The sequence below is a fragment of the Poecile atricapillus genome, chromosome W (genome assembly GCF_030490865.1).
Source record: "Poecile atricapillus isolate bPoeAtr1 chromosome W, bPoeAtr1.hap1, whole genome shotgun sequence".
NCBI lineage: Eukaryota > Metazoa > Chordata > Aves > Passeriformes > Paridae > Poecile > Poecile atricapillus.
In genome coordinates, this window is record NC_081288.1 from 58,323,191 (window position 1) to 58,348,635 (window position 25,445).

The window sequence follows — 25,445 nt, forward strand, 5'->3', positions numbered from 1 at the left end:
AATAACAAGCATTAATTCACAAACTTTGAGAGAACTTCCAAGACCTTTTATAAATACCCAGAATATTTCTGTAATTCACTTAAAATGTAAAACTTGAACAGGAGAACCCATAATGGGAAGTTTTACTACCGACTGCTGTATAACTGACATTCCATCTCATGTTAAATTTAAAATTTATTTTCAGATATTAAGTCAACAGTCTCCTGTAAACACACCGTCCTCAGTAACTCCTTAATCCTTTAAGTACTTTAGGGCTTGCAGTTAAAAACACCATATGATAAAAAGACAGCTTGAACCCCATCTTTCACGTACATCTTTCTTTTGACAACTACAAAACCTGTTTTCTCGCAATTAAAGCAATGTTCAACTAAAATACAGTACCTGGTTTATGGTTTTTACATAATAATTGAATAAAAAACTACAGAATAGAACTGTTTACATCTTTTTTTTTTTTTTTTTTTTTTTGCCATTCTATTAAAACAAATGACTGAGCTTTTTAAAGTTCATTTACAATTATGGATTAAAACCTACATAATTTTGTATAATTTGACGAGACAGGCTATCTCTAGTGTGAACTTTTAAAAAACATATATACAATATCTGGCCTGAAGTACTATGAATAAGGCACATGTAGACATATTGAAAGCTGAAAAAAATGAACCTAAAATTTGGAATTATAGTCACTGATTAGATGTCATACATGGCCCCTATTGGAGCAATTTAAAAATCCGAGTTATAGATAGTTAATATCCAGTGAGCAACAATAGATTTAGTCTAGAAGTTTGTTCATTAGTTTCAGTACTGGAAGTATATTAAAGGAAGATTCACTTTCAAAAAGATAAGCTTTTCAAAGTGTTCAATCATTAATCTTGACTGACTAAAGTTGTTGCTTTCATTGGATGTACTGAACAGTCTCTCTGAAGGAACAATGCTTGGTGGACAACCCAAGAACCTGACAGCTAATTTTGACAGTACTGGCCAAGATGACTTCTTAAAGTTCCAGTAAGTTAGAGGATCACAGTTATGCTCAAGCACTTCTTCCTCCAAGTAAGAAAGCACCATTTCCTCTGGTAACTTTGCTCTCTCTTTCAGGTCTTTTGTTTTCTTCATGTCACCCATGAGTGACCAAAGGTTATCTTCCCCATATGAATTTGTAGATGGTGAACCTATATCACATCCATTGGAAAGAGGTTTATCATCATCTGAGGTAGAACTCATTATTTCCAGCTCCCTGATTAAGTCTTGTTTATATTGTTCAGCCTCCTCTTCTGTAAATAATGATGTTTTATACCGGGGATCCAGAAGTGTAGCAAAAATGTACCTTGGATCATGAAGCGTGGAGGACAATCTACTCACCATAGCTTCTTTCAAAGATTTCAGCATAGTATCTATGCCCATAGTTTCCTCAAACAGCATTTCTATTTTTCTGTTAAGTATATGAATCATTGGAATCACTTGGCTTAGAGTAGACATGTGTGTACTCATCTCCCTACTTGCAGCTTCAAAAGGTTTGAGAGCATGACACACTGACTGCATGACTTCCCACTGGTCACAACTTATTAGTTCCCGAAAGCTGCACTCTATTGACATTTCATCAATTGCTCTTTTCTGTTCAATAAGACGTTCAAGCATATGAAATGATGTGTTCCACTTGGATGGAACATCTTGTATTAGCTGATGCTGAGGCAACTCATACTCTTTTTGCAACTCAGCTAGCTTCTCTTTTGCTTTTGCTGAGCGATGGACACGTTCACAGATCTTTCTTGCAATACTAAGCAAATTCTGAACCATTCTCTGGCTTTTAATAGCCTCATTTACAATTACATTAACAGTGTGACTAAAACATTGTACACTTGAATGATCACCTTCATTTAAAGTTTTCTCTATACTCTGATTATCAGTAACAGTAATCCCAATCTGAAGTCCAATGGAAGTAATCCATGTTTCCCACCAGTATTCTAGCTGCTTTTGAATACTGATTCCATTGTAGTCACAATCGATCTGTGATACGTTTAATAGTGCTGAGCAATGGTAATCCTCACACTGTGGTCGAAATGAAGACTCAAATGTTACCCAGTGAGCGGTCAGGGTTAGATATTCTCGTGTTTGGTTGCTCATCCATATTCCAGATGTAAAATGGATCACTCCACTTTCAGCTTCTTTAAGATGTGAAATAATTATTTGTTTTACATTATCATACATATCTGGAATTGCTGTCCTAGAAAAGTAAGATGGAGAAGGTAAAGAATACTGAGGTTGCAAATATTCAAGCAGCCTGTTAAAGCCAATGTTGTCTACAAAAGAATATGGCTGAAGGTCAAGTGCAATCATTTCAGCTACAAGACTTGTGATTTTTTTGGCAACTGGGTGAGAGTCACAAAACTTGTCATTGGTTTCATCAAAATTTGAAGATCCTAGTATTTCTGTGCGGAGTGGCATGTGATTATCCGTAGATGAGGATAATACTGTCTCTGGAACATCAGTTTTCAAAACATTGTTATGAAACCGCTGCAAATGTCTTAGAAGGCAACTTGTGCCTAGGTTTGTTGGCTTTTTCCCTCTACTTATTATACGTCCGCAGTGTGTACATATTACTTTTGTCGAGTCTGCAGAACAAATTGAAAAGTGATTCCACAGTTTTGAGGTCTTCTTACTATTAACAGGAAATATAATTTGATTATCATGTGTAACCATTGTAGGCAAGTCAGTCAACTTTGAGGATGAACATTCTGCAGAAGCCAAAGTGGCGTAAGGAGAATTTGCCAAACTCACATCAAGAAAGCTCTTTTCGTTTCCAATTACATCAGGATGGCGTCTGTATAGATGTCTCATTAAGCAGCTTGTGCCCACATCTCCTTTCTTACCACGACTTATCATACAACTGCAGTATCTACATACTGCTTTTAAACTGTCTGCAGGCGAGAGTGAAAAGTGGTGCCAGACTTCTGACTTAAGCCTTTTCATAATCCTTTTATTTTGCTGAAACACAGCAGTAGGTTCAAATATTAGTGGACCTAATCCCTCACACTGTTTTTCAGGAGATGAAACAAAGGAGACTTCACCTATATCATCAGAAGATGACAGCATTGAGTCTTCCACTAGAGTATCTCCAGAAGTGAGATTAGTATGGATCTCCTCAGAGATTCTGTCTGGAGAAGAAGAAACAGAAGTTGGTTCTTTTATTAGTTTTCCTGGAGAGGATGACATAGAATTCAGATCGCTATCTGATGGTAGTAAAGAAGGCAAGAGAGTAGGAGGTGTGGTGTAGAGAGGTGGTATGCTGGTACCCCCCCCATTCTCTTGCAGGACAATGGAACGATGGGCTCTCCACATGTGTCTTATTAAACAACTCGTTCCTAGGTCTTTTCCATTTTTTCCTCTACTGAATTCATTCATGCAGTGGATGCAAACAGCTTTAGAATTATCTAGAGGTGACAAATAAAAGTGTTTCCAGACAGCAGATCTCCTTCTAGAACCTGATGCACTCTTTGGAAGTACAACTGTTTTTTCTGCTACATTCTCAACAGTGTCATCATATTGGTTGTTAGCTTGCTGTGGAGATGAACCAACCATGACTTCTTCTTTGCTGCACTTTTCAGAAACTGAGAGATCTGATATTTCTTCAGAAGAAACGATAGAAACAGATTCCTCAATTATTTGATCTGGAGATGGTATTTTAGAAGCCATTTTCTTGACCAGTTTTATTGGGGATAACATAGAACTCAGATCTCCAACATCTGCAGACTGAGGTGGCAGCAGTAATGTAGATGAAGAAAAGGAAGATATACCTGGCATAGTTCCATTTTCTTGAATTAGTACAGTGGGATGTGCTCTTCTCACATGTCTCATGAGACAACTTGTACTCAGGTCCTTTTCATTTTTACCCCTGCTAAATTCTTTCATACAGTACATACATATTGCTTTCGTGCTATCTCTAGGAGATATAAAAAAATGGTTCCAAGCAGGTGACTTTTTTCTGGAGCTTATGTTTCTGCTAGAAAGGAGGCTTTGTGTCACAGCTTCCATTGCTACATCGTACAGCGTATTATTATACTGAGAAAAAAGAGATCCATAATCATCTTCATTTTCTGTAGACAAATATTTGCCAGGGTTGTTGGTAATGAAGTTCTTTTCTTTGTCTTCCTGTTCATCACTGCTGTCCACATGTTTGAAATCATCTTGTTCTGTCTTTATACCCGTTCTTTCTAGAGTACAGTTAATGCTGTCGTCTTCTTGCTCTACTTTCAAGTTATTGATTTTTCCCAATACAAAAGTATCATCCATTCCGGGGGAATCTGCTTTACTCATGTCCATGGATGATAAATTCTTGCCAAGACTTCATTTATTAATAAATATAGATAATTTAAAAGATTATTTAAAATTTGATTAAAATTTTGTAACTTGTATACTGAATGTAAAACAAAATCTGTGCATGTGTTAAAATAATCTCTGGTTTATGAATTCTGTATCCGCATTGTACATAAGCAAATATAATTAGTCATGAAAATGCATTTAAAAATTATAGACTTAATTAATGGAATCTCTTTTTTTTTCTCAGGATCAGGACATTTCAGGTCATAGATGAATGTTCTCAAAGACAGCTACTGCTAAATGCTTCATGTTGTAGATATAATCCTAAAAAATGAATGTTCTGTTTTCTTGTTGAAGAAAGCCATTCTGTTCATCTTGATTGGGCTACTGAGATTCTTTTACACCATCTACAAAAAAAAAATCAGAAGACAAAGTTGACTAACACACATTAAAGAACTACAGTAAAGGTGAAATGAAAGCAGGCACTTAGTATTCTATGTTTTGGGTTTTTCTCCTTTAAGATAAAAACTATTCAATGTACTATTGAAAAAAAAATGAAAAAGCCCAACATTTATTCAATACATTTACTGTGGGCAAATATGTGTCTATACATGCAGCTCTGGTTCAACTTTGACAAAAATCCAAGTCAAAGCATCACTTTTGTATTTCCATGCCCATACCTATGCTTCATCCTACATTATCATACAACCACTGCATGCACACACAAATACCAAAGTATACACACACATATCTACAGCCATATAATATATAGGTATCTCTATCTACCTATATATACACCTATAGTATAAAGTATATACTATAGCATAAAGAGTAGGTTTTTGAAGTTGCATAAAAAGGTGCATACAAAAGGGCAACACAGCAGCCTCAAAAACTACAAGCAAGTTGTTGAGCTGTCCCTCACAAATATGAAGAAATTGTCTGCATTTGTCAGTCACTTTTTTTAACACTGCAATTATATTAGAATTTTAAATTTTGCCAGACCCTTTCTCATTTATTCCTCTGTGTCATTAATGCAGTTATTGCTGCCTTAATTCAAGATAATAAACATTTTTGGCCACACTGGTGATGGTACACTCTGCATTGCAATTTTTGCAAACTATATTTTATGGAACTCTTTCTGCACAGCTGAAGACAAAACACAAATTTAAATTGATTATTTTAGAAAGTTTCCACAACTTTTATGTGTTACTAAAAGACAGGAAGAATTGGGGTAATTCTTGTAATGTCCTGTGCAAGGCCAAGAGTTGGACTGATGATCCTCATGGCTCCCTTCCAAATCAGCATATTCTATGATTTCAGCAATGTTAAAATTAGCCATAGCCACAAAACATATTAAGAAGGTTGTTATTCACACTGACATTTCCCACCTGTATCAAGATCAATGTCATAATAGCTTTGTAATCTATTTTAACTATTTTTCTTCTGAGGTTTGCTTACAAGAGAAATTAGAAACACTTTCTGTGTAGTTCTCATTTATGGAAAGCCTATCATCGTTACAACTTCCTTTCTTTTCCAGTGCAAGGGAAGGGGCAGGGAAAAGGAGGGGCAATGATCTTACAGCAGCTATTTTAAGAAAAGGGAGATGGAGCAGTCAGAACTTGCTAAGAGGTAGGAAGCAATTCTGCTTTTCTTTCTGTGTGAGTTTTAGTATTTATGCCTTTCTTTCTCATTCTCAGGGAAAAAAAAAAAATATTTTCAGATATCAAAAGCTATGAGGGTTGAGCATGAAGAACAATGAAGGGAAAGACTTGATGAAAAAGAAAAACCTTAGATTTCTACAGGAAATTTACACTTCACAGGACTTTCCATTGGCTTGTGAAATCACATCTGAGAACAATTCTGGCAGCCAGACTAAATTTACATGACTCAGTACTAAACTGAATGAAATAGAAATTAGTGATCACACACATACTAATGATACGGACATATATGGATCTGGGACAAGAGAAAGAGTGTAACACTGTCAACTTTTCTTAATAGCAATCAATTCAAGAGGATTTTTGTTTCATCTTTACTTTGATCTAAGCTGTGAATTTGGAGCTTGTACTGCAAACAGGAAAAACAAGAAAATATAATAAGCTGTTGTGAATTAGGATCACAGAACAGAAAGGCTCATAAGCAAGTGGCTTGATGCAGAGCTTACAGAACATAAATTATGCATGGAAGTGCCAAGTTACAGTAAGGACATTACAGATTACTAGCTAGATTCACACAAAATAAATGTGTATATCCACTGGCATCGGGTTCTGATAAAGCTTTGTGCAATTTTTTTTTAGCTCAAAACAGGTAATCACATCTTTATCCTGCGATTTCTTTAATTTCTCAGCTATGCAAGATCAATTCTAGGCTTTAAACAGAGACCCTTCAATTGCCTCTGTCCTGATAAGCAGTTACTGCTTAACACAGTGAAGCTTAAGGTAACTGTGATGGGAAGATTTGAAAACCTGATAAATAAGACCAGTTACAAACTTTATAACCACACTTAACTAGATTGGCATTCATTAACAACACATTGTGGTTAAGTTCCTAATCACTATCAGGCATTATCACTACATATTCAAATACTTAGGCCGTAATCATCTTATCCTAAATTAGCTTTGAGTACACAATACCAGTGAGCTGATGCCATGTAGTTAAATACTGATGGCTGTGGTCCTTGACAGTCTTAGTTACTGAAGCTGAGGTGAAGAGGTGAGGGAGCTGTTTGGGCTATGAAGCAGGAACCATGGTGGTAGACTTCTTTCTTCAGTATTTCTCCTTGCTGTCACTGTGTGTTTTTAATATTCATACTCTCCTCCACCAAAAAATGTGGGAAGCAATCTCATCTGCTCCTGACTCTACTATCTTCATTTCTTTAGGACCAAAAATTGTTCTTGGTCCACCGAAAATCCTTCCTGAATATTCTGAATCCTTGATTTTTGATTGCAGTTTTTACTTCTTCAGCTGTTGATTCACATGGGTTTTGTCCTCTTTTTGTGCAATTAAACCCAGGTCTCCCTTTGTGGCTGTTAGTTTTATATTTATGTTTAGCTGTGAAAATGACTGCATGCTGTTAACAAAGTTATTCTATTAACAGTGTTTAAAAGCACTCATAGACTGTAGTCATTTACACTATTTTACTGTACTTATGACTGAGTGTAAGACAAGAAAAAGTTATTTATATCTTGTCCACTTTATGGCTGTTAGAGGTCTCTGGCTACATAGTACGTATTTTTCTCAGCCTTATTGCTGCCTTCTAGAAATGACCTGAGATTACAGGAGAAATAAGCTCAGAAATAGCTGAGATTAGAGGAGACAATCACATCCTGGGAAATCCCCAAAGTTGGATGTCCCTTAGAAGATTTTGAATGTATTTTTTTCCATTTTCTTTCAAATATCTAAGAATGATTTTTGTTGCTTTGAGGACTGGACAAATAGCAGAGCTCAGAGGGTTGCAATCAGCAGGGCAGTCTGGTTAGAGGAAACCTAACTCGAACAAACCTGAAACACAGGAGGGTCCATCTGAATACAAGGAAAAACTTTTCTTTTGACAGTGACAGAGCACTGGAAGCAGCTGCCCAGAGTGGTTGTGGAGTCTCCTTTGGAGATATTCAAAACCAAAATGGACAAAGATCTTCTCCAACCTGCTCCACCTGAACCTGCTATAGCAGGGGAGTTGGACTAGTTGATCTCCAGAGGTCACTTCCAACCCCCATCATTCTGTGTTATCATGCTACATCACACTGTAAAAGTAAGTCAAGCTCCTTCCCTTCAAACACCCTTTCATCTTCAAATGAAACTTTCTTTAGAATACACTCCCCAGAATACTCAGGGTTAGAAACAAATGTTTTTCATCTCCTCCTCCCATGCCGACTCTATGTAAAAGTTGATCTGTTTTAATAAGAAACCAAAAAGGATGTGTTAAAATTTTACAGTCTCCTAGAACAAAGTATGAATTTGATTATGACCATGTTTACATAGCTTATTTACCCTTGAACCCAAACTACTCAAAATTAAGGACTACTGCTAAACAAACAGGATATTCAAGAAGGAAAATGTTTTCAAAGGGGCAAAAAGCTATAGGCAGTTAGCTCAAAGTGTTTTATGCTTTTGAAATCTCCACAATGAGATAGAGAGTCACCTTGCAACAAAACAATCTTCAAAGAAAATAAATAGAACTAAAGAACAACTATCTACTCAAATACACTACTCTGGACTATTACCTCCTGAACAATAGTTTGCTGTGGTAAGAAGCCAACAGAAACATTTTATAGGATTTTCCATTCAAAAATGGGATTACTGAAAGCATACAGTAGTTGTCAAGAAATGTGCAGAGAATGTCACTGATACTGAGCGCCACAGCAAACTGCCATGACCAGAAGAAATCACTGCTGAAGGAAGGAGGTAAAAAGTGAAACGCTGTTGTCTCAGAATTGCAGAGACATACATTAACACACAGAGAAATATGACAAGTATGCAAGAACACTGAACCATAAGCTGATTATTTTTTGTAAAGCAGAGCGTGGCCTGTAAGCTTTAAACAATTTTAGATTTTAGATTGAACAGCCAGGCGATAATCATGAACTTTATTATATCACAGAATCTTCGTGGAAATAAAGGTCCAGAAAAAGTAGTTTAAAACAAAAAAAAAATTACATTATTATTGAAGAGCATGCAGTGTAAATACAAAGACACACACCAGCAAAATGCAAGAACAGTTCTTTTAAGAAAGATGTGGAGAAAGTGAAAGTAAAAGCATTTACTAGTTTGAAAAAAAATATCAAAAGTACTGATAGATTTTGAGCATAAGATGTACATAAAAGTTCATTAATAGTAATTTGCACAAATGGATGTCTGTTTTATAATAGTGCTAATCTTGTTTATTTTTGGAAATGTACAGACATTATTAGGAGGACCTAAGAGCAAGCAATACAAGCAATAAGAAGCACATACTTTAAGAAATTATTTGCTTCAACTGCAGTGGCAAGTACTATATTAATTAAGGAACACTTGCTAAAGCAAAACAATCAAACAAAACAGAAACACACAAAAAAACCCCCCACAAAAATCCAGAGAACAGACATCCACAATCCTGAACAAATAAGTAGTACATATTCATATGGATTTATAGTCCAGATGAAACTTACTGCTTTTCAAAGTTACAAATCCCTTGAAGAAGGAAAACTAAGAACAGTGCATTTTTTCTATAGAAATTTCCTATGACAAAATTACAGTATTAGCTCACCTGTAAGAAACTAGAGGTTTGCATGATACTGATCAGTCAAAATGCAGAATTAGAAATGCAAAATTGGCATGTCAGTCACACTAAAACAAGGTGGGTTCCAGTCTCAAGTCTCACAGAAGCTCACAGGAATTTGCACAGATGTACTAATATGAACTAGAGGTATGCAATAGTTTAATCTTGAACAAAGTACAGAAAGTCAGGCTTAATAGAAGAAACACATCATTCTGGACTTCACGGACGGTATGATTTCTAGAGAACTGGATGAGAAAGAGTTGACACCTTTACTATTTTTAACTATTCTTTACTATTCTAAAAGTAATTACCATTACTTCTGAGTCACCTGAAAGGCAGATCTTATGAAAACCACTAACTGTCATGATTTTACAAGAGTTTTTCTCTCCAACTTGTATAACATCCTCTCACATCCACAACCCTATATGTTCCATCTGGACACAAAGGATTGAAGAGTGGAAACAGCACCACCAATAGTGAACACTGCTCCTTGTTGACATGAATAGTCTTCTGTGAGCTCCCCAGTGCGCTTGTGCTACTTGTGAGGACATGACACAGAGACCTCTGATTTGCTGAAGTATAAAGATCACTCATGTCCCTTCATGTTACTGGAAAACTCAAGGCTTGGTGTAAGCTGGGGCCTAAATCAGTCATTGCAGGCAGAGAAAAAAGGTGTAGAAAGCCAAGTATAACAGTCACCATTACACTCTGATTACACAACTCTAATTACAGATCCAGGAATTTAGCTTAAGCAGAGACTAAAAAGATAAATGTAAATATTCCCCTCTTTCTTGCCCCACAAAACATCAAATAATTTTACTGTGAACAGATGTTTTAAGCAGTAAAACAGACCTGCTAGGGCCAAGTTACACTTTTCTGCTTTAGTAGACTATGTTTTCTATTTTCCTCACCACCTCCAAATTAATAACAATTCAAGAAGGTAACAGCTCAGAAGTGAAAATTTTAGTCATTTGACTATTGTTAAATGGACAGTGTTGAGTTAAAATGTAACCAGCACACAGAAAACACGTAACACTGTACAAACTCAAACTCCTCAAATTTAGTTTCTTACTCTTGAAAGATGTTTTTATGTGTGCAGCTGTTTTCTTCTCTTGTTGCTGTAAACATGTAAAGTCAATGGGATGCTGTTTACTAATAATTTTCAAATAGTCCCTGAAACCTCAGAAAAGATTCAAAACTAAAAGCTCCAGCTTTACAGCAGTATTTACACCTCAAACCCTAAATCATCTGCAACAGTGTTCACGCCAGCTCCCCCTGCAAAAAATTACACTGGCTTGTACTCCAATGTGTAAAAGGTTGAAAATAATTAATGACAGTGGTAAAGCTGAAAAGAAACAATATGATTTCCAAATTAGCATCATTAAAAAAAAACAACTTTGGAACAAAGTGGAAATGAAGATATATTTAAGTAATATTCATTTTAAAAAAGGAGAATCCAGTTCTTAATTCAGTTCTTACACTTGTACATCCTCAATCATAAAGCTTCTTTAAAGAATTGAGATAATACTTTTAAAATATGATACATTACTATTATACGATACTATACATTTCCCATTAATTAAAGTGTGATAGAAATAAGGATGTTCAAGTTAGCATGTATATTATTTACATCGGGCTGACATTTAGTTCTGGTATCCCTATTTAGTGGTGTAGCAGGATGCTCTGCCTGGAATGGGGTAAACCAACTTGAACACTGCAAATATACAAGCGGTAAATGAAGCAGGGAGCAGCACACTGCTTTTGGTGCTGAATAATGCTGAAACCTGCCTGACTCATCAGTCCCAAAGCAAAACATCCTGCTAGTGAGATGAAGGTGTGGTAGATCTGTTCCTGGATAAATGAACAAACAAGTGATACTACTGATAACTTGTCCAAAGCTGCTGAGTTGACACAGCTGGAGACATCTAACCTGGCATCTGACCATCATCAGTCACTTTACACTATAAAAGCCCAGTCCTAAATTTTAATGCAGGGTCTTCTGACATAAGCCTTCTTGGAGTGTATGTATGGAGATTTGTCTCTTTACTGGGGAACATCCCTCAAGGTTACTCCTCTTACTCCTGGAGGCTGAGCTAAAGAGATTTGCCCAAGGTCATTGTTACGGGTGAGTAACATCAATCTACTTAATTGTTTTGCCAGCTTTCATACAACTGCTTCATAGTGCACTATATTAGAATAGTTGTTACAGTTCCTGTACTGTGTAGTAAAATATTCTGTAAATTATTTGTATCTAATGATAATACATCATATATATTTATATAAAAATATATGGTTTGCCATCCTTAATCCTGTAGGACAAAGTTGTATAAAGGTTCAATTACACCTCTATAATCCTTTGGACAAAAACTGATGAAAAGTCTGGATCCAGCCACACCCAGGCTCCTCTCTGAGAAGAAGTTCAGACCCTGCGACTCAACAGGAGGGCATCTCTAACAAGCTCTGAAGCTCCCATTCAGCCCACCGGGTTTGGTAAACAAGCTCAGTACCCAAACGTTTCATCAGACTCAAGTGATGCAGGCTCACTGCACAATTCTTACATATTCTTATGTGTAAGAATGAAGCAGGTATCTGATACAGGGTACCGAGTCAAAGTTCAGCCTTATCTCTGAAGAAATCAATCTTCATAATTTATCTGCCAATGTACTAAGCATGTATCTATTTGAAGCATCATCCTCTACCACCTAGACTTAAGTAACATTCTTAAACACGCTAAAGCCTATAGCACAGAAATCCCCATTCCATACGGTTTTCAACAGCATTTATCTTGAAAGTAAAATAAAAATGTAAAGCTACAACAACAAAATAATCACCCTGGTCAAAACATCACTCCCAACTTCAAGTAAAAAAAAACAAGGAAGCATGTTACATGTGCCACCACACATAACATTATGTATCACTGGAATTAGTAGCACTATTCACACCTACAACCACCTGATAAGCCTTTAATTGTTGCTATTTTTCTCCTTAGTGCACTAAAAATACCATCAGATCTCAAACGGGGCTACATCCCTTCACATGTCCTTTACTAACTTCTCATTGCAGCACACTGTTATGAAGGACAAAAAAAATGCGTGTTCTACACATGCTAATAATTTGTCCCAGCTTCTACTAAGAGAATACTCATAAAAACAGATCTATCACGCTAAGTAAATCATGTCAGCGTTTGCCTAGAATCCAAACTGTCTCAAGTGCTGAAGTGTTACTTCTCATTATCAGGCATGCAATACTTGCAGGATATGTTTCTGAGGTATTGTTCACACCTACCAAAAGTCAGATCTTTCACTGGTTAAAATGCCAATGTTTTAAGCAATAGTTTCATTAAAACTTTAAGCAGGATTTTCCCAAGTCTTACACATCAGTTCAGTGTTGCTACAGCAAATTATACATTTATTTTGATATTTTGATCCTTTACAATTTTTGACAAACAAATATCATATGCTAATATGATGGGGAAAATCATATATGATTTATGTTAGAAGAAGTAAGGTGGTTTTGTTAAGAAATTTTTTTTTTTACACAGCTGATGCATGTATTGTTTGGTTTAGAGCATTTTTAGAGCAGGACATCAAAGCTGCTTTTAGTATCACATGCTGTACAATTTGGAGCTGACAGGAGACAAATAAAGGTTGCAGTAACACAACACAAGGGTAAAATGGAGAAGATAAAAAGAACAGAGTAGGAAAGATGCATCAGTATTATCACAGGATAGGAAAAGCACACAACCAAAACCACAGTAACAACAGGTAAGTCAGAAAAGAATGAAAGGAAAAAAACTAAAATTTACTCCATATTTCTTGAGAACAGCAGCTTGCTTTCAGAAAAGCATGAGAAAATTCAAAGCAAAGCTCCTCTGACAACTCTTCTCTCCAAGTGATCAATTCTCTGAATAGCCCATTAGACTCTTCTCTTCCTCCTCCCATGCAGCCCACAGCTGATGAAGTAAAAGGGATAGGATTAGGACAAGTGATTTTTCTACTGACTACTCTACCTTCCTAGCTTGCAACATAATGAAAACCATACAGTTTTGTGGGTTTTATTTTTGTTAAATGTCTATCTTTAAATCCAATAAGAGTGAAACTTCAAGCATGTTAAGGATGATTTCCAACACTAAGAAATGATACACCTGTAAAGAAGAAACCTGAATAGGCTGGATGATGAAGAACAAAAAACAGTTAGGAGAGAGACACACCATGTTTTGTGTAGTCAGTCTTCTTGGAACTCTTGCTGAAAACATCCATGTAAGTAGAAAGTGAAGAAAGTCCTCACAGAATGTAAACTGAGTCCTTTACAGAATATATTGCATTCACCTGTTATAACTATAATTTTTCTGATATACAAAATGGAACTACCTGTTAAACTGGTAAGACTACCATGTAGTAGTATTTATTTTCCTGCTAACCAGATGAAGTCTGAAGATGTCTTTTTTAAAAACCCTTCATAGCTATCCATCAACCCAATTCTGTTCTCATATTAATGCAAGTTAGTTGTAACTAACTAACCTCGGATAGTTTCAACAGTGCTATTGAGAGATTTCCCATTATTTATATATATAGTATTTGTATATGTGTAACATGACATAATAATATGCTTCTATTAAAACATTTGTATCCTGGAATGCTTGTGAACTCGAAGGTTATGCAAAGGAAATGCAATCCATCATACCCAAGACCACAAAAACATATTTTCAAGGGTATGAACAGTAGTTTAAGTACTTCATAGGGATTTTTTTAAACCTAAGATTAATCTTCCTTTTGTCACACAACTTTATTTCAAGTGAGAAGACACCTGGTATGGAGATGAAAAATTTCTTTGGAGAATCATTTGCAACTGAGAGTACCTTCTTTCTTGCTCATGTAATAAACTGAAGAAGCATGCCTAGATTTTTCTTAAAGTAAGGAAAAGATCATCTCTTTATTAAATCTACTAAATAAAACAGAAAACAATATTCACAATACTATCCAAGGTAATTAGAGTTCAGAAACACTCAGTTTCACCACTATGCCAATGAGAACAAGAAATGTAATGAAAATAAAGAGGTAACTTTAAAACCAAGTTTCCATATCACATGCAGGCATAATGCACATGCCCACAATAGGGGTGAACTTCTTATGCCTCTTTCACGCATTTTTTGTCATTCTGTATTTTCTAAGTAAATTGTACATTCATCAGTAGCATCTGACATTTTCACCTGAAATCCCACTTTAAAAAACAATGATCACATCTCTCTCCCTCTCAAAACAAACCCTCCTAGTCATGGAACAGAGGCGAGGGAGGGAGAAATGACAATGCATCGTCTTCGTATTCACTTGTCAACCTGCCTGTTTGTAGCCTCCATAACAAGAGGGATTCTCCTCTTAACCTCTTTTAGGGATATATTCTCTTTGTCTTCTTCAAGGCAAGGTGAAGTTAGTCTGAGGCACAAAGTGTGCCCTTATCTCTGATAACAAGCTCTGACATCCAAGAAAACACCGTGAAAATAACTGTTAAATAGAAAAGCTAAAAGTGTGTGTAGAGAGTTTTCTCAAGTCACTGGGTGAAAAAGTTAAACTAGTTTAGAAAACAGAAGACAAGATGGAGGATTTAGAGTGTTTTCTCTTTTCCTTCTTTCTTCTTCATCTTCTTCTAGAAATTTTTAGGTAATAGTTAGTGATTGAATAGAAAATACCGCAGTGCAACACACAGCTGATGGATCATTAAGTCACTAAGAAAAATAATATACCTGTCTATTGTTAATTGGGTGAGAATAAGTATAAAGAGACTGCGTAGTTTGGGGCCATTCTGTGCTATTCAAGCCAACTTGAACCAAAGCTGTGGTGGATGAACTTGTGCAGAAAGTCTGGGGAAGACCTGCCAAGTCTCTTGATTATATATTAATAAACACGAGAAACGAGAAGCTAACAAGCCTTTTACAGTATCCTTCCTGAAAAAGAACTGAGATAGAGGAAACTCCCCTTTGAGGGGGTATCCCAGAGGAGCTCAGCCCTGAAGAGACCGAGATCCCACAGCAACAGGTGAGACTTTGCAAAGACTTAACTGACTCAGACAACCAAGCTAAAGGAAGCCAATACTGTTTCCACCAGCACCACACTGAGCACTCTCAGGAAGTACTTCTCTCAAAAGAAATTATTTATAGAAGAACCATCCTACTGCCGTAGACAGATCTTAAATTTGACCAAATAAGGTTTTGCTCAAGGAGCAAAAAATACAAGAAATTTTAAATTAAGAATAAAGCTTTTTGTAGTACTTATTTTAAAAAATGCAGTTAATGAGCTTTAATTAATGTAATGCAACTCTGTTTTTAAGTAAGTTTGACACAATACAACTACATGGGTGTCCTATCCACTGCAAGATCCACAACACTATTACTATAACAGGTAAACAAATGGATAACCCTTTCCATTCACTTGATTCCTATTATTATTAATTATTATTTTAATAAACTTAATAATTTGTGAGTTATAGAAAAGGGAAATAAAAACATTTTTAAAAAAGGATGAGGAATCTTCCTGCTCTTTATGAGCATCATTGTATTTCCTGTCATAAATTGATTATGGTCTCCCCACAGTTCAGTAAGCCACTGAAGACAACTCAAAATCACTAGAAAAGGAAACAAGCAGGACCTCAATTCCTCCCATTTCCCAGTACCAAAGCAAGGATGCTGCTGACAGCACAATCTGCACACTTACTGAAAGCAGACCCACTCTTCCCACTGTTTCAGCAGCTATTGATGCAAGTCACAGCAAGTGACAACCTCCCATGAAATGAGTTGTAGAATCTTGTCTTTCAGTTGCTTTTTTTCCCCCTGTCTGTACATATGCTCCCATATCATGCATATCACATTTCCACCTTTAATGAAGGATAAAGAAGGGGAACCACAGAGTAAAAAACCAGAAAAAAATACATGATTGCCATGAGCTATGCCCATATTAGCACTGGGATTTGCAGTTAAATTAAGAAAGGTTGCCATGAGCTAGGAGCCAGTAGTTGGATGTGAGACATAAACAGGCAGCAGTTTTCACACTGCTTTGTTCTCTCCCACCTTCTCAGGGCACATCTAGCACTACTAGACCCCTTTAATCAGGAACTAGCTTTTCTTCAATGATCTAAACTGCACATAAGAATTACTGTATAGCATACAAACTGAAAGACTATTGGATTACAATGGATGCTGAAGGATGTAGACCATTAACAGTGCTGACCTACCGAAATTTAAAATTTTCACAGTAAAGGTAACATCTGGACAACAGAATCTTTGTTCTCAGGAGACTCCAGCTCTATCTAAGCATCTGTTTTTAGGGTACCCACTCTCAAGAGAGTACTGTTTTAATCACAAATTAAGAAAGGATTTATCAGAACACTGAGCTTGCAGTCAACAACATTATTTCATATGAGACTGAAAATCAAGAAATAGTTCTCGAAGGTACAAAGACCAGATACTCATTTTCATTGGACAGGTAATACTAAAGTGGATTATTTTCATTGAAGGCATTTAACCTTGAGAGTCACAATGGAAAGGCACTTTGAGTATTATATACTACAGTGCTTGACATCATATAATGAAACTGTGCAAAGCATTCAGTGACCCTGAGATGAGTATATTAGAATACAGCATTAACTACATGGAGAGTGAACTTTTGCATATTCTGGAAAAAAAACACCTTTAGTGGTCTAAAACTGACCTGGGAGGCTGGTACAAACAACTACTCACTCCTGCTCCTCAGCTCTCCTCTAGGTCTGGAGAGCGCTAGCAGCCAATTTTTCCTTAGACTGGTGAAGAATAACCCACAGACAGATTTAGTATGTAATGAAATCTACATCTTCTGTATTGGTCACCAAGGAAAAGTTTCCTTCAAGGAATGAATCTGAATCAAACTTTTAACTTCTCTTCCTACAGGGACCACAGCCTTACAGGGAAATGCTGTGAAAGTTGTGGTTGTTCAAAGAGAAGGCTCCATGGAGACTTTAGACTAGCCTTTCAGGACGAGGAGTTTGTAAGAAGGATGGAGACCAACTTTTTAGTAGGGCCTGTAATGACAGGAAAAGGGGTATGGGTTTCAACAAAAAGAAGGTAGAGTTGAACTAGATATAAGGAGTAGATTTTTTTCAATGAGGACGATTAAATGCTGAAACAGGTTTTCCAGAGATGCAGTAGATGCCCCAACTCTGGCAACACTCAAGGCCAGGCTGGATGGGGCTCTAACTCATGTGGTCTAGTTAAAGATGCCCCTCCTCATGGCATGGGGTTTGACTTCATGGCCTTTAGAGGTGCCTTCTTCCGATTCTAGGACCCCACCAAGACTTCCTAGCTCAAAATTTTCTCCATCTTACACATTCTGTCCATCTGTTGCTAACATGCACGTTAACCAGTGATACAGATGGCTTAAAAATTGAAGTATTTTATTCAGGGCACAGAGGGGATGAGATAAGAAAAATACAAAGTTCTGAAACACTATACAAGAACAACATTTATTGTTACTCCACATATAAATGCTTATCATCATATAAACAATTTTTTCTTTACAGCATCTTACTTAGGAATCTCAGGCTTCCAAAAAATCTGTATTCAAAAGCTCAAATTGAATATATAAAGTTTTAATATTTTTAGACAAAAACCCTAGAAGAAAATATTAAAACTAACTCGCTCAATGAAGACATGAAATTTGATTAAGATGCCTGTAATTTGAGTACAGGATGAATGCAGCATCTAAGTAACCTCCACTTTCTAAACAGTATAATTCAGGGTACGGATGTATATATGCCAGCTGATACCACGGAGTAAGGGATGCCCATAAATCATAAAACAGTTACTATTTCTGTACCACTCTAAAGATATCCAGGCTTCTAAACTTAAATTTTTAAGGCTCAGGCACTCATACAAACCTCGTGCTAAATTATTAAGCTCCAGACAAGTCAGTGCCCAGGCATACAATTATTCATTACCTTTTTCCATTGTCTTCCTTTAAATTAATAAAAATAATGATACAAGACCCAAAACAAACAAGCTGCTCACTAGTTTATTTAGAAAAACAAACTTACACATCTGTTCCACTGCAGGCAGGCGACTTCATTTGAGGTTAAATAGTTGCTACTCAAACTTAATGAGATGATTGTATCTAAGGAAAAAAAGAAAGTAATTGCTTTTAATATTTTTTAAACACATTAACTGTCACATTGGCAACTCATGAGATGTTTCAAATTTCTCTTTAGGTGACAGCTCCAGGAGCTGCACTTAACACCTCAGCTTTTTTCAAATCCCTAGCCCTCACAATTATCAAGAAAAATCAGACATTTTTACTTCTAGAGCTCCAAAGCAAAATAAAAATAATAATAAAAACCCATCAGATGATTGCTAAAATAAAATTTAAAAGTCAAATTTTTGTATTTATTTTAGCACTGCTCCATTTTATAATGCTTATGCTGAATGAAACAGAGTCTACATTACATGCAAGATTTTATGGGAGCTTGCTGACACCTTTCCATACACTACAGGATTCACCTTGTTAAACCTTCTCTTCATAACCCAAACATATTGCTTATACCAACTAACTTGCTTGCACCAACCACATGTATTAATCAACATGCAATGGGATAGGATCAACACAAGATTATCATTCCCCATGTATGAGAAATGAGCAATTGCAAGTGGAGCATATTAGATCACATATTTTGACTTGGCAACTAAACAGACCAAAACAGTCTATTGCAGGACACATTTTTTGAGTTTTGCAACTTCAGTTCCAGTGATCTCATCAATATACAGAATGAGTGCCATAGTACAGAGGCCCCAGTACACTGAGAAAAACCTAACCCAACAAACCAGGAAAACATTTTGCCACCTTATAAAATCCATAATCTGCAAGGCATTCTCTCTTATATTGCAGAGCTTACTCTTCTTAATCAGACTGAGATGTTTAACACTATAAATATATATATACACACATACACATGCATATATATATCCACACTTAGAGTTTTTTCGCTTAGGAAGATTATCTCTCAGAGGGCCGACAGTCCTGATGACTGGCTTAGTGTGCATTATGAAATGAACTATCATTTCTCTTGCTGACATTTTTTACTTAAAACCATTCCGATAGTGCCTCTTAAGCAATTGAAACACCTCCAGAGCTGTGCTGCTGGCTAATTTGACTGTTGAGATACTTTAGCTATCCCTATTACAGCAACATATAAATAATGTATGCAGAGAGGAAGGTGTCAGCCAAGGAGACACAGACCCACCAGAGGCAGGGCGCTCAGTGGAGCAGTCAGGGAACTCTCCTCAGATGTGGATTAAGCTCCTCAGGCAAAGCAGGGAAGTGAACCTGGCTCTCCCACATTCCTTGCAAGTGCCAGAGCCATCAGACTACAGGCAAAATAAAGTACAAATATGCATCCTGCGCTCCCTGATGTCTTTAGAACACACCAGAAACCCTCAACCCTTCTATTCCCATTTTCCCCCTCTCTGATTTGTTAAAGATGACTATAGTTTCGTGCCAGGCCAAATATTTTATTAAATTCAAATTAATGTTTGGGTTTTCTTGACTGTTTATTTTTGTGAGAAGAATCACAAAAAGTAATTTTAGCTGGATCTCAGATTACTTTCTTTAGAGGCAAACTGATTTTTTTGCAGGCAGATTGATTCAGAAAATAGCATACAGAATGACAGCAACAGGTAAACAGATTAATTATTAAACAGCCACTTAACCTATTTGGGGTAAAACAGGCACAAATTCTTTGATCATTGCCACACAAGAGAAATATATTATTAAATATTTCCCATATATTTTGCAAATAATTGCAAAAAAGTATTGCTAAAATGTTCAGCTGTTAAAAATCCTATTTTCAGCCTTGATTTTCAAGCTAATGAGTACTGCACCCCAGAACTGACTTTTATATTAATTATACAGAAAATCTGAACACTCCCTGCAAAAATTACTCTAACATATCTCAGGAAAAACAATCTGTATGACATTCGTGAATGAAAACTAGAAGACACAGTGTAACAAGGAAAAAAAAAATCCAACAACTTTTCACACAGCTGTAACAAAAAACCAGTTCCCTTCTAAACCTTCAGAAAGGGATTGTCCTACACGTCCTTAAACAACAAAGGAGCAAGGGAAAGAGGTAAGAGATAGAAAGGACGCAACTGCGCAGTAATTGCTAAAGAGAGCACGCAGGTTGTGAGTTTACATAGAGATTATAGTAATATAATAATATTTCTTATGTCAACATCCACTGAAAACCAGTCTTAGACTATAGAAAAGATTTATACCACACCTTTCAATATGTTGTTCAATATAAAAAAAAAAAAAAAAAAAATCACTATTTATCCTGAATTATCACACTTGAATGAAAAGAAGGGCCTTAAAAATCAAGCTATTTCCCTGTTTTGCTTGAACAGCCCATCATATTGACTTCTATCTCATCACAAAAAAAAAAACCCCAAACCAAACCACAACCCCAAACCAATACTACCATGGTTCAACTATGTACCACACTAATTTAGGACAGAAGTTCCTTCGCTTCAGCAAACAAACAAACAAAAAACATAACAAAAAAAACCCAAACAATGAACAAAAAAACCACAAAAAAAGTATTATAAAAGCTTTAGTTTTTCTTACTTCTTGACCTGAGAGCTTTAAACTCTAGATTTCACTTGAAAGCTACCATTAGGCCACAGAAAGTACTCAATTTTTTCAGTAATTGGATGAAATGAAATCATTACATAGCTGTAAATTGAGCAATACTGAGCATGCCAGTAACAAACAAATTAAATAGCCAAGGATGTGCAGAAAACAAGGTACATCTGCCATGTAAGAACTCTTTCTTTGTGAGGTCTATTTTGAAAGCATACACTACAACAGGTAACATTCTGTGAATTTCATTAATTTTTGTTGACACTAGTAAAATAGGAAGATCATCCCTACTTCAGGAGAAAAATGTCAGTCATGATGAGTTAAACACTCTGCTCTATATGGTGCAAAATTCCCCATTAAACTATCTATAATATTCTTTTCTATATAAAACTGTATCATCCTGTTATTTGCATATAGCTGATTATTTTAACTGTTCATTACAGTGGCAACCCCATAGCAAAACATGATCACTTTGAAGATGAAACTCTTAAAAAATAAAAGCAAGCTGCAAAAAAACAGGATTAACAAACCCCCCTGTAAATATTCTTCACTGTGAATGGCAATAAATTGCAGCAAGCTGTTGGGAAATACAACATGCACATTCTTTCACTCAAACCTTCTCAGAGGAGAAAAAAAAATGCCTCAGAAGTTAATGTATTTAGGATTCTAAAAACTCAAAGAGAACAAAATCCAAGAAAAAAAGGAGAAGAAAACAGAAAAATCCAGTAGACTCAAAGGCCAATTCCTTCTGTAATACCTAGTTTTAAAAAGTATTTGATAGTACTTTAGTGGATTGACAATCTTAAATAAACATGTAAAATTCTGTTGGTCTCCTGTATTTTCCAAGGCCCTGTTATAATTCTTAGGGATATGTTAATGTTTATTGAAGAAGACCCCTCTGCACTAAGCACCTGTGACACTGGCTGCTTCTGCAAACACAATTCTTGCTCTGGACATTTACTGTCTTGGTTTAAAATAAGCCATAGTAGGGGGAAGCACCAGACAGAGAGGTTGCAGCAAAGTAACAGGAAGATAGCAAATAGCAAACATTAAGCTCATCACCTGTCTAGCCTTCTGCTGTTCTATACTTTGCCTCTCACATTATCAATGAGGATGCTGTACATATCACAATTTTGCCTACATAGATGTTATGAATGAGTGGTTTGGCTGCTTAAAGGAACACTGTCAAAGTGTTTAAAAAAAAGACAGGTTTAATATGGATATGTGAAAAAGCAACTTTACAGAGTTCAATGGCAAGATTCACTATACTACTTACTACACAGACTAAAGCATACAAAGGAAGATCAAGTAAGAAGCAATTTGGAATAATTTACACAAAAGCTGTGAATGCAAAAGAAGTAAGATTACAAAGAATATGGGTGGAAAGATAAGGGTGCAGAAGGATTTAGCAGCACTTAATACTTCAGTACTTTAACATTTACAAAGTGATTTGTTAGTTTTCACAACAATTTTAACAATGGCTTAACTATGGATTCAAAATAATAACATTTGTATCACAACCGATTCAAATACACACAGGTAAATGATGTATACACCTTTTCTATGAGTGTAAAGGCTCCTATGAAAAATTCCCCTGAAATTCACTAAAATATGTCAAATCCCTTTGAATTTCCCAACAGGCAATGGTTGCACCTTGATGAACATGGAGATGGGGGGTGAGAAGCTGACAGTCCTTGAGTACCATGAACTTGAAGGTTTGTGAGCTCTGGGAGGTGCTGGGACTGGCTGCTGTGGTCCAGGTGAGCTCAGCCTCACTTAGGACTGCTGTTTATAGGGTCAGAAGACAATTGACTTTGGTCATCAGAAGCCTTCCTTCTTGACCAAAAATGAAGTCAGTAACTACTAAGCTCCTTTCCCCAAAGTGCAGTAACAATGGTACCGTTCCACTTGGGCTACATCCAGATAAATGGTTTACCAAAGCTACAGGAGGTAATTGCTTATCCTTTTTTTCCCACCTTTACTACACCAGAGCTCCCTCGCGGCCCAACTGGTACAGTCAAAGGACTGCTTCACCACTCAGCTGGTTTGCTCGAGGCTTCCCAGGAGACTCCAAGGCAGAGCAGTCACAAGAATGGGGAGGTGTTACACCACAAGAAGAGTTATTTTTATGTAAGAGTACAAATGCTTGAAAAACTTTTCTCCAAGATGTTTAGTTTAGGTACTTCATTTTACTTATTCTCAATTAATTCTTACATTTGACTGCTCTGGAGAACGCCTATGGAATAAATTCCTCAACATCTACTGAAGCTGCAAGGTACTAGCAACATAAAGTACCAAAGCAGATACACATCCAACTGTACAAAAACTGTCAGCATCTTGCCTGTTGCTCTTATACCTAGTGGACAGCACTCAAATTTTTAAAAGTACACCGAAGAATTTATTTTGTTTTGAACAGAATTTTTTCCTCTGCAAAACCAGTCTCCATAGTGAATAATAGCTAGAATGCCCCTGCCCAGTATTTGCACAAACACAGGCTTCCTTAGCAGCAGCATAGTATCTTGGGGATAGTTGATAAAGTCTTCCAGACTTCACTCCCCCCAGAATGTAAGCCAGAATGTCCTCCCAAGGGTGCAGGCCTGCTCTTAAAGTGAAACACTGCATTACTGAAAATAACCTTCAGAAGTAAAGTGCTGTACTCACGCTCTTGAAAAACAAAACAGATACATATGTATAGTGGGCCATAAAGACAACGTGTAAGGAAAGTCCGGAAAGTACATTCATATTATGGGGGCTTGAAAATCTTTCTCTGCTTAGTATTATATGTGTAGCATGACAGCTCATGCTAAATTATTGAAATTTCTCAAAGGAACCCCTCAGAAACAAGACAGGACTGCTTCTAACAAGCACTACAGAGAGAGGTCTCTACACTACAAAGCCTAACTACTAAACTTAGCAATGATAAATAGAGCCACTATGAATGCAAAAGAGGCTTTAACCTTTCAGTATAATACATGTTTTTATACTTTCAGTAGGCTGTATATGCAGCAGACAATTTTAAAGTGCATCGGACACCCTGAGAACTCAAGTAAGCATTCTAACACAAGCACTCGACATCAGAAGCTGCCTCAGTGTAGATCTAGAAGCTACAAGACATTTTTAAGCAAAATTGCCATGCCCCAAGCACAAAACGAGAGCAACACTACATGAAAGCTAAATTCTGCACTTTTCCGAGCCACCGTTCTTGAGCGACTCTGCCAAGGAGGGATGGCTAGAACTTCACCGCAAAAAAACACAGACGCGGCGCTCACCCCGCGGCCGAAGCCGCTGGCGGGCGCCTGCCCACCTCGTGTCCTGTTTCTCGGAGAGGGAAAACGCTTTTTAGGATTACCGGGCTTTCCGGTCCCGGCACCCGACTCGGGAACTGTATCCGAGGCGGTCCCCGGTCCCAGGTTCGCACCCTGAGGAGGGCGGTGGGCTCTCCACGCCTGGGCTGCCTGGGCCATCTTGGGTCGGGATGGCAGCGGCCACATGGTCACCGCTCCCTCCACGGGCCCGGCTACTGCGGCCCCGCCAGGTGGGCGCGGGCGCTCAGTCCCGGCGGGTCCCGCCGGTCCGACCCGGCCCGGCCCGCGCCGCCACAATGCCGGGGGGGGCTCGAGGCGCACCCGGCCCCGCGGCGGGCACCCCTCCCCAAGCGCGGGGCGGTGGGGCCCGCCAGGCGGCCCGGGACAGCACCGAACCCCTAGGCTCCAGCAACCTCTGTTCACCGGGCCGTCCGCGCCCCCCGCGGGGCCCCGCAGACAATAGAGCCGGCACCGCCGGCCTGGTTCCCGGCTTCCTGCACTGCCCCGCCACCACACGCCCCCTCCCCGGCCTAGCGGCGCTGTCCCGCGGGCGTTCCCGGGAGGGACAAGGCGCCGCCGGGTCGGGACGCAGCTCCCCGGCCGCGCAAGGCACCGAGGCTGCTGAGGCCAAACGCAGAGGTGGCGGGCACGGGGTGGGGGGGGGGGGGCGGGGAGGGAGGGAGGGGGGAGCCGGGAGGGGAGTGCGGGACCAGAGAGCCATACCGCCCTGCCCGGCGCCCTCCCGGTGCCAGAACAGTACTACTCACCTACCCGGGCGGCCGTCCCGGGGGAAGCCGGAGGTCGCTGCTGCCGCCGGCCGGCCGGGCCCGAAGGAGTTAAGAGGAAGGGCCGGGCGGGCCCGTCCCATTCATTACCCGGCGCTTTGTCTCCGCCGCCGCCGCGGCGCTGAGCAGCTGC

The 25,445-nt window shown here is 38.0% G+C and overlaps 1 protein-coding gene across 5 annotated transcripts; it reads right to left on the minus strand.

Annotated features, from left to right (window-relative positions):
* Positions 1 to 362: 362 nt before the first annotated feature.
* LOC131592000 (zinc finger BED domain-containing protein 4-like) lies at positions 363 to 25,445 on the minus strand. Of its 5 annotated transcripts, XM_058863192.1 has the most exons (4): positions 24,527 to 24,658; positions 18,626 to 18,702; positions 13,374 to 13,520; positions 363 to 4,718 (listed from the first exon to the last, which is right to left on the minus strand). In XM_058863192.1, the coding sequence occupies exon 4, from the start codon at positions 4,312 to 4,314 to the stop codon at positions 796 to 798; it is 3,519 nt and encodes a 1,172-aa protein (XP_058719175.1). In that variant the 5' UTR covers positions 4,315 to 4,718; positions 13,374 to 13,520; positions 18,626 to 18,702; positions 24,527 to 24,658; the 3' UTR covers positions 363 to 795. The 5 variants fall into 5 exon arrangements, with proteins under 5 accessions (XP_058719175.1, XP_058719171.1, XP_058719172.1 ...); XM_058863188.1 differs by lacking the exons at positions 13,374 to 13,520; positions 24,527 to 24,658 and adding an exon at positions 25,295 to 25,445; XM_058863189.1 differs by lacking the exon at positions 13,374 to 13,520 and having other exon boundaries at positions 24,572 to 24,711.

Excerpts from the sequence above, each read along its gene's own strand:
- LOC131592000 (XM_058863188.1), bottom strand. The coding sequence starts at position 4,314 with ATGGACATGAGTAAAGCAGATTCCCCCGGAATGGATGATACTTTTGTA.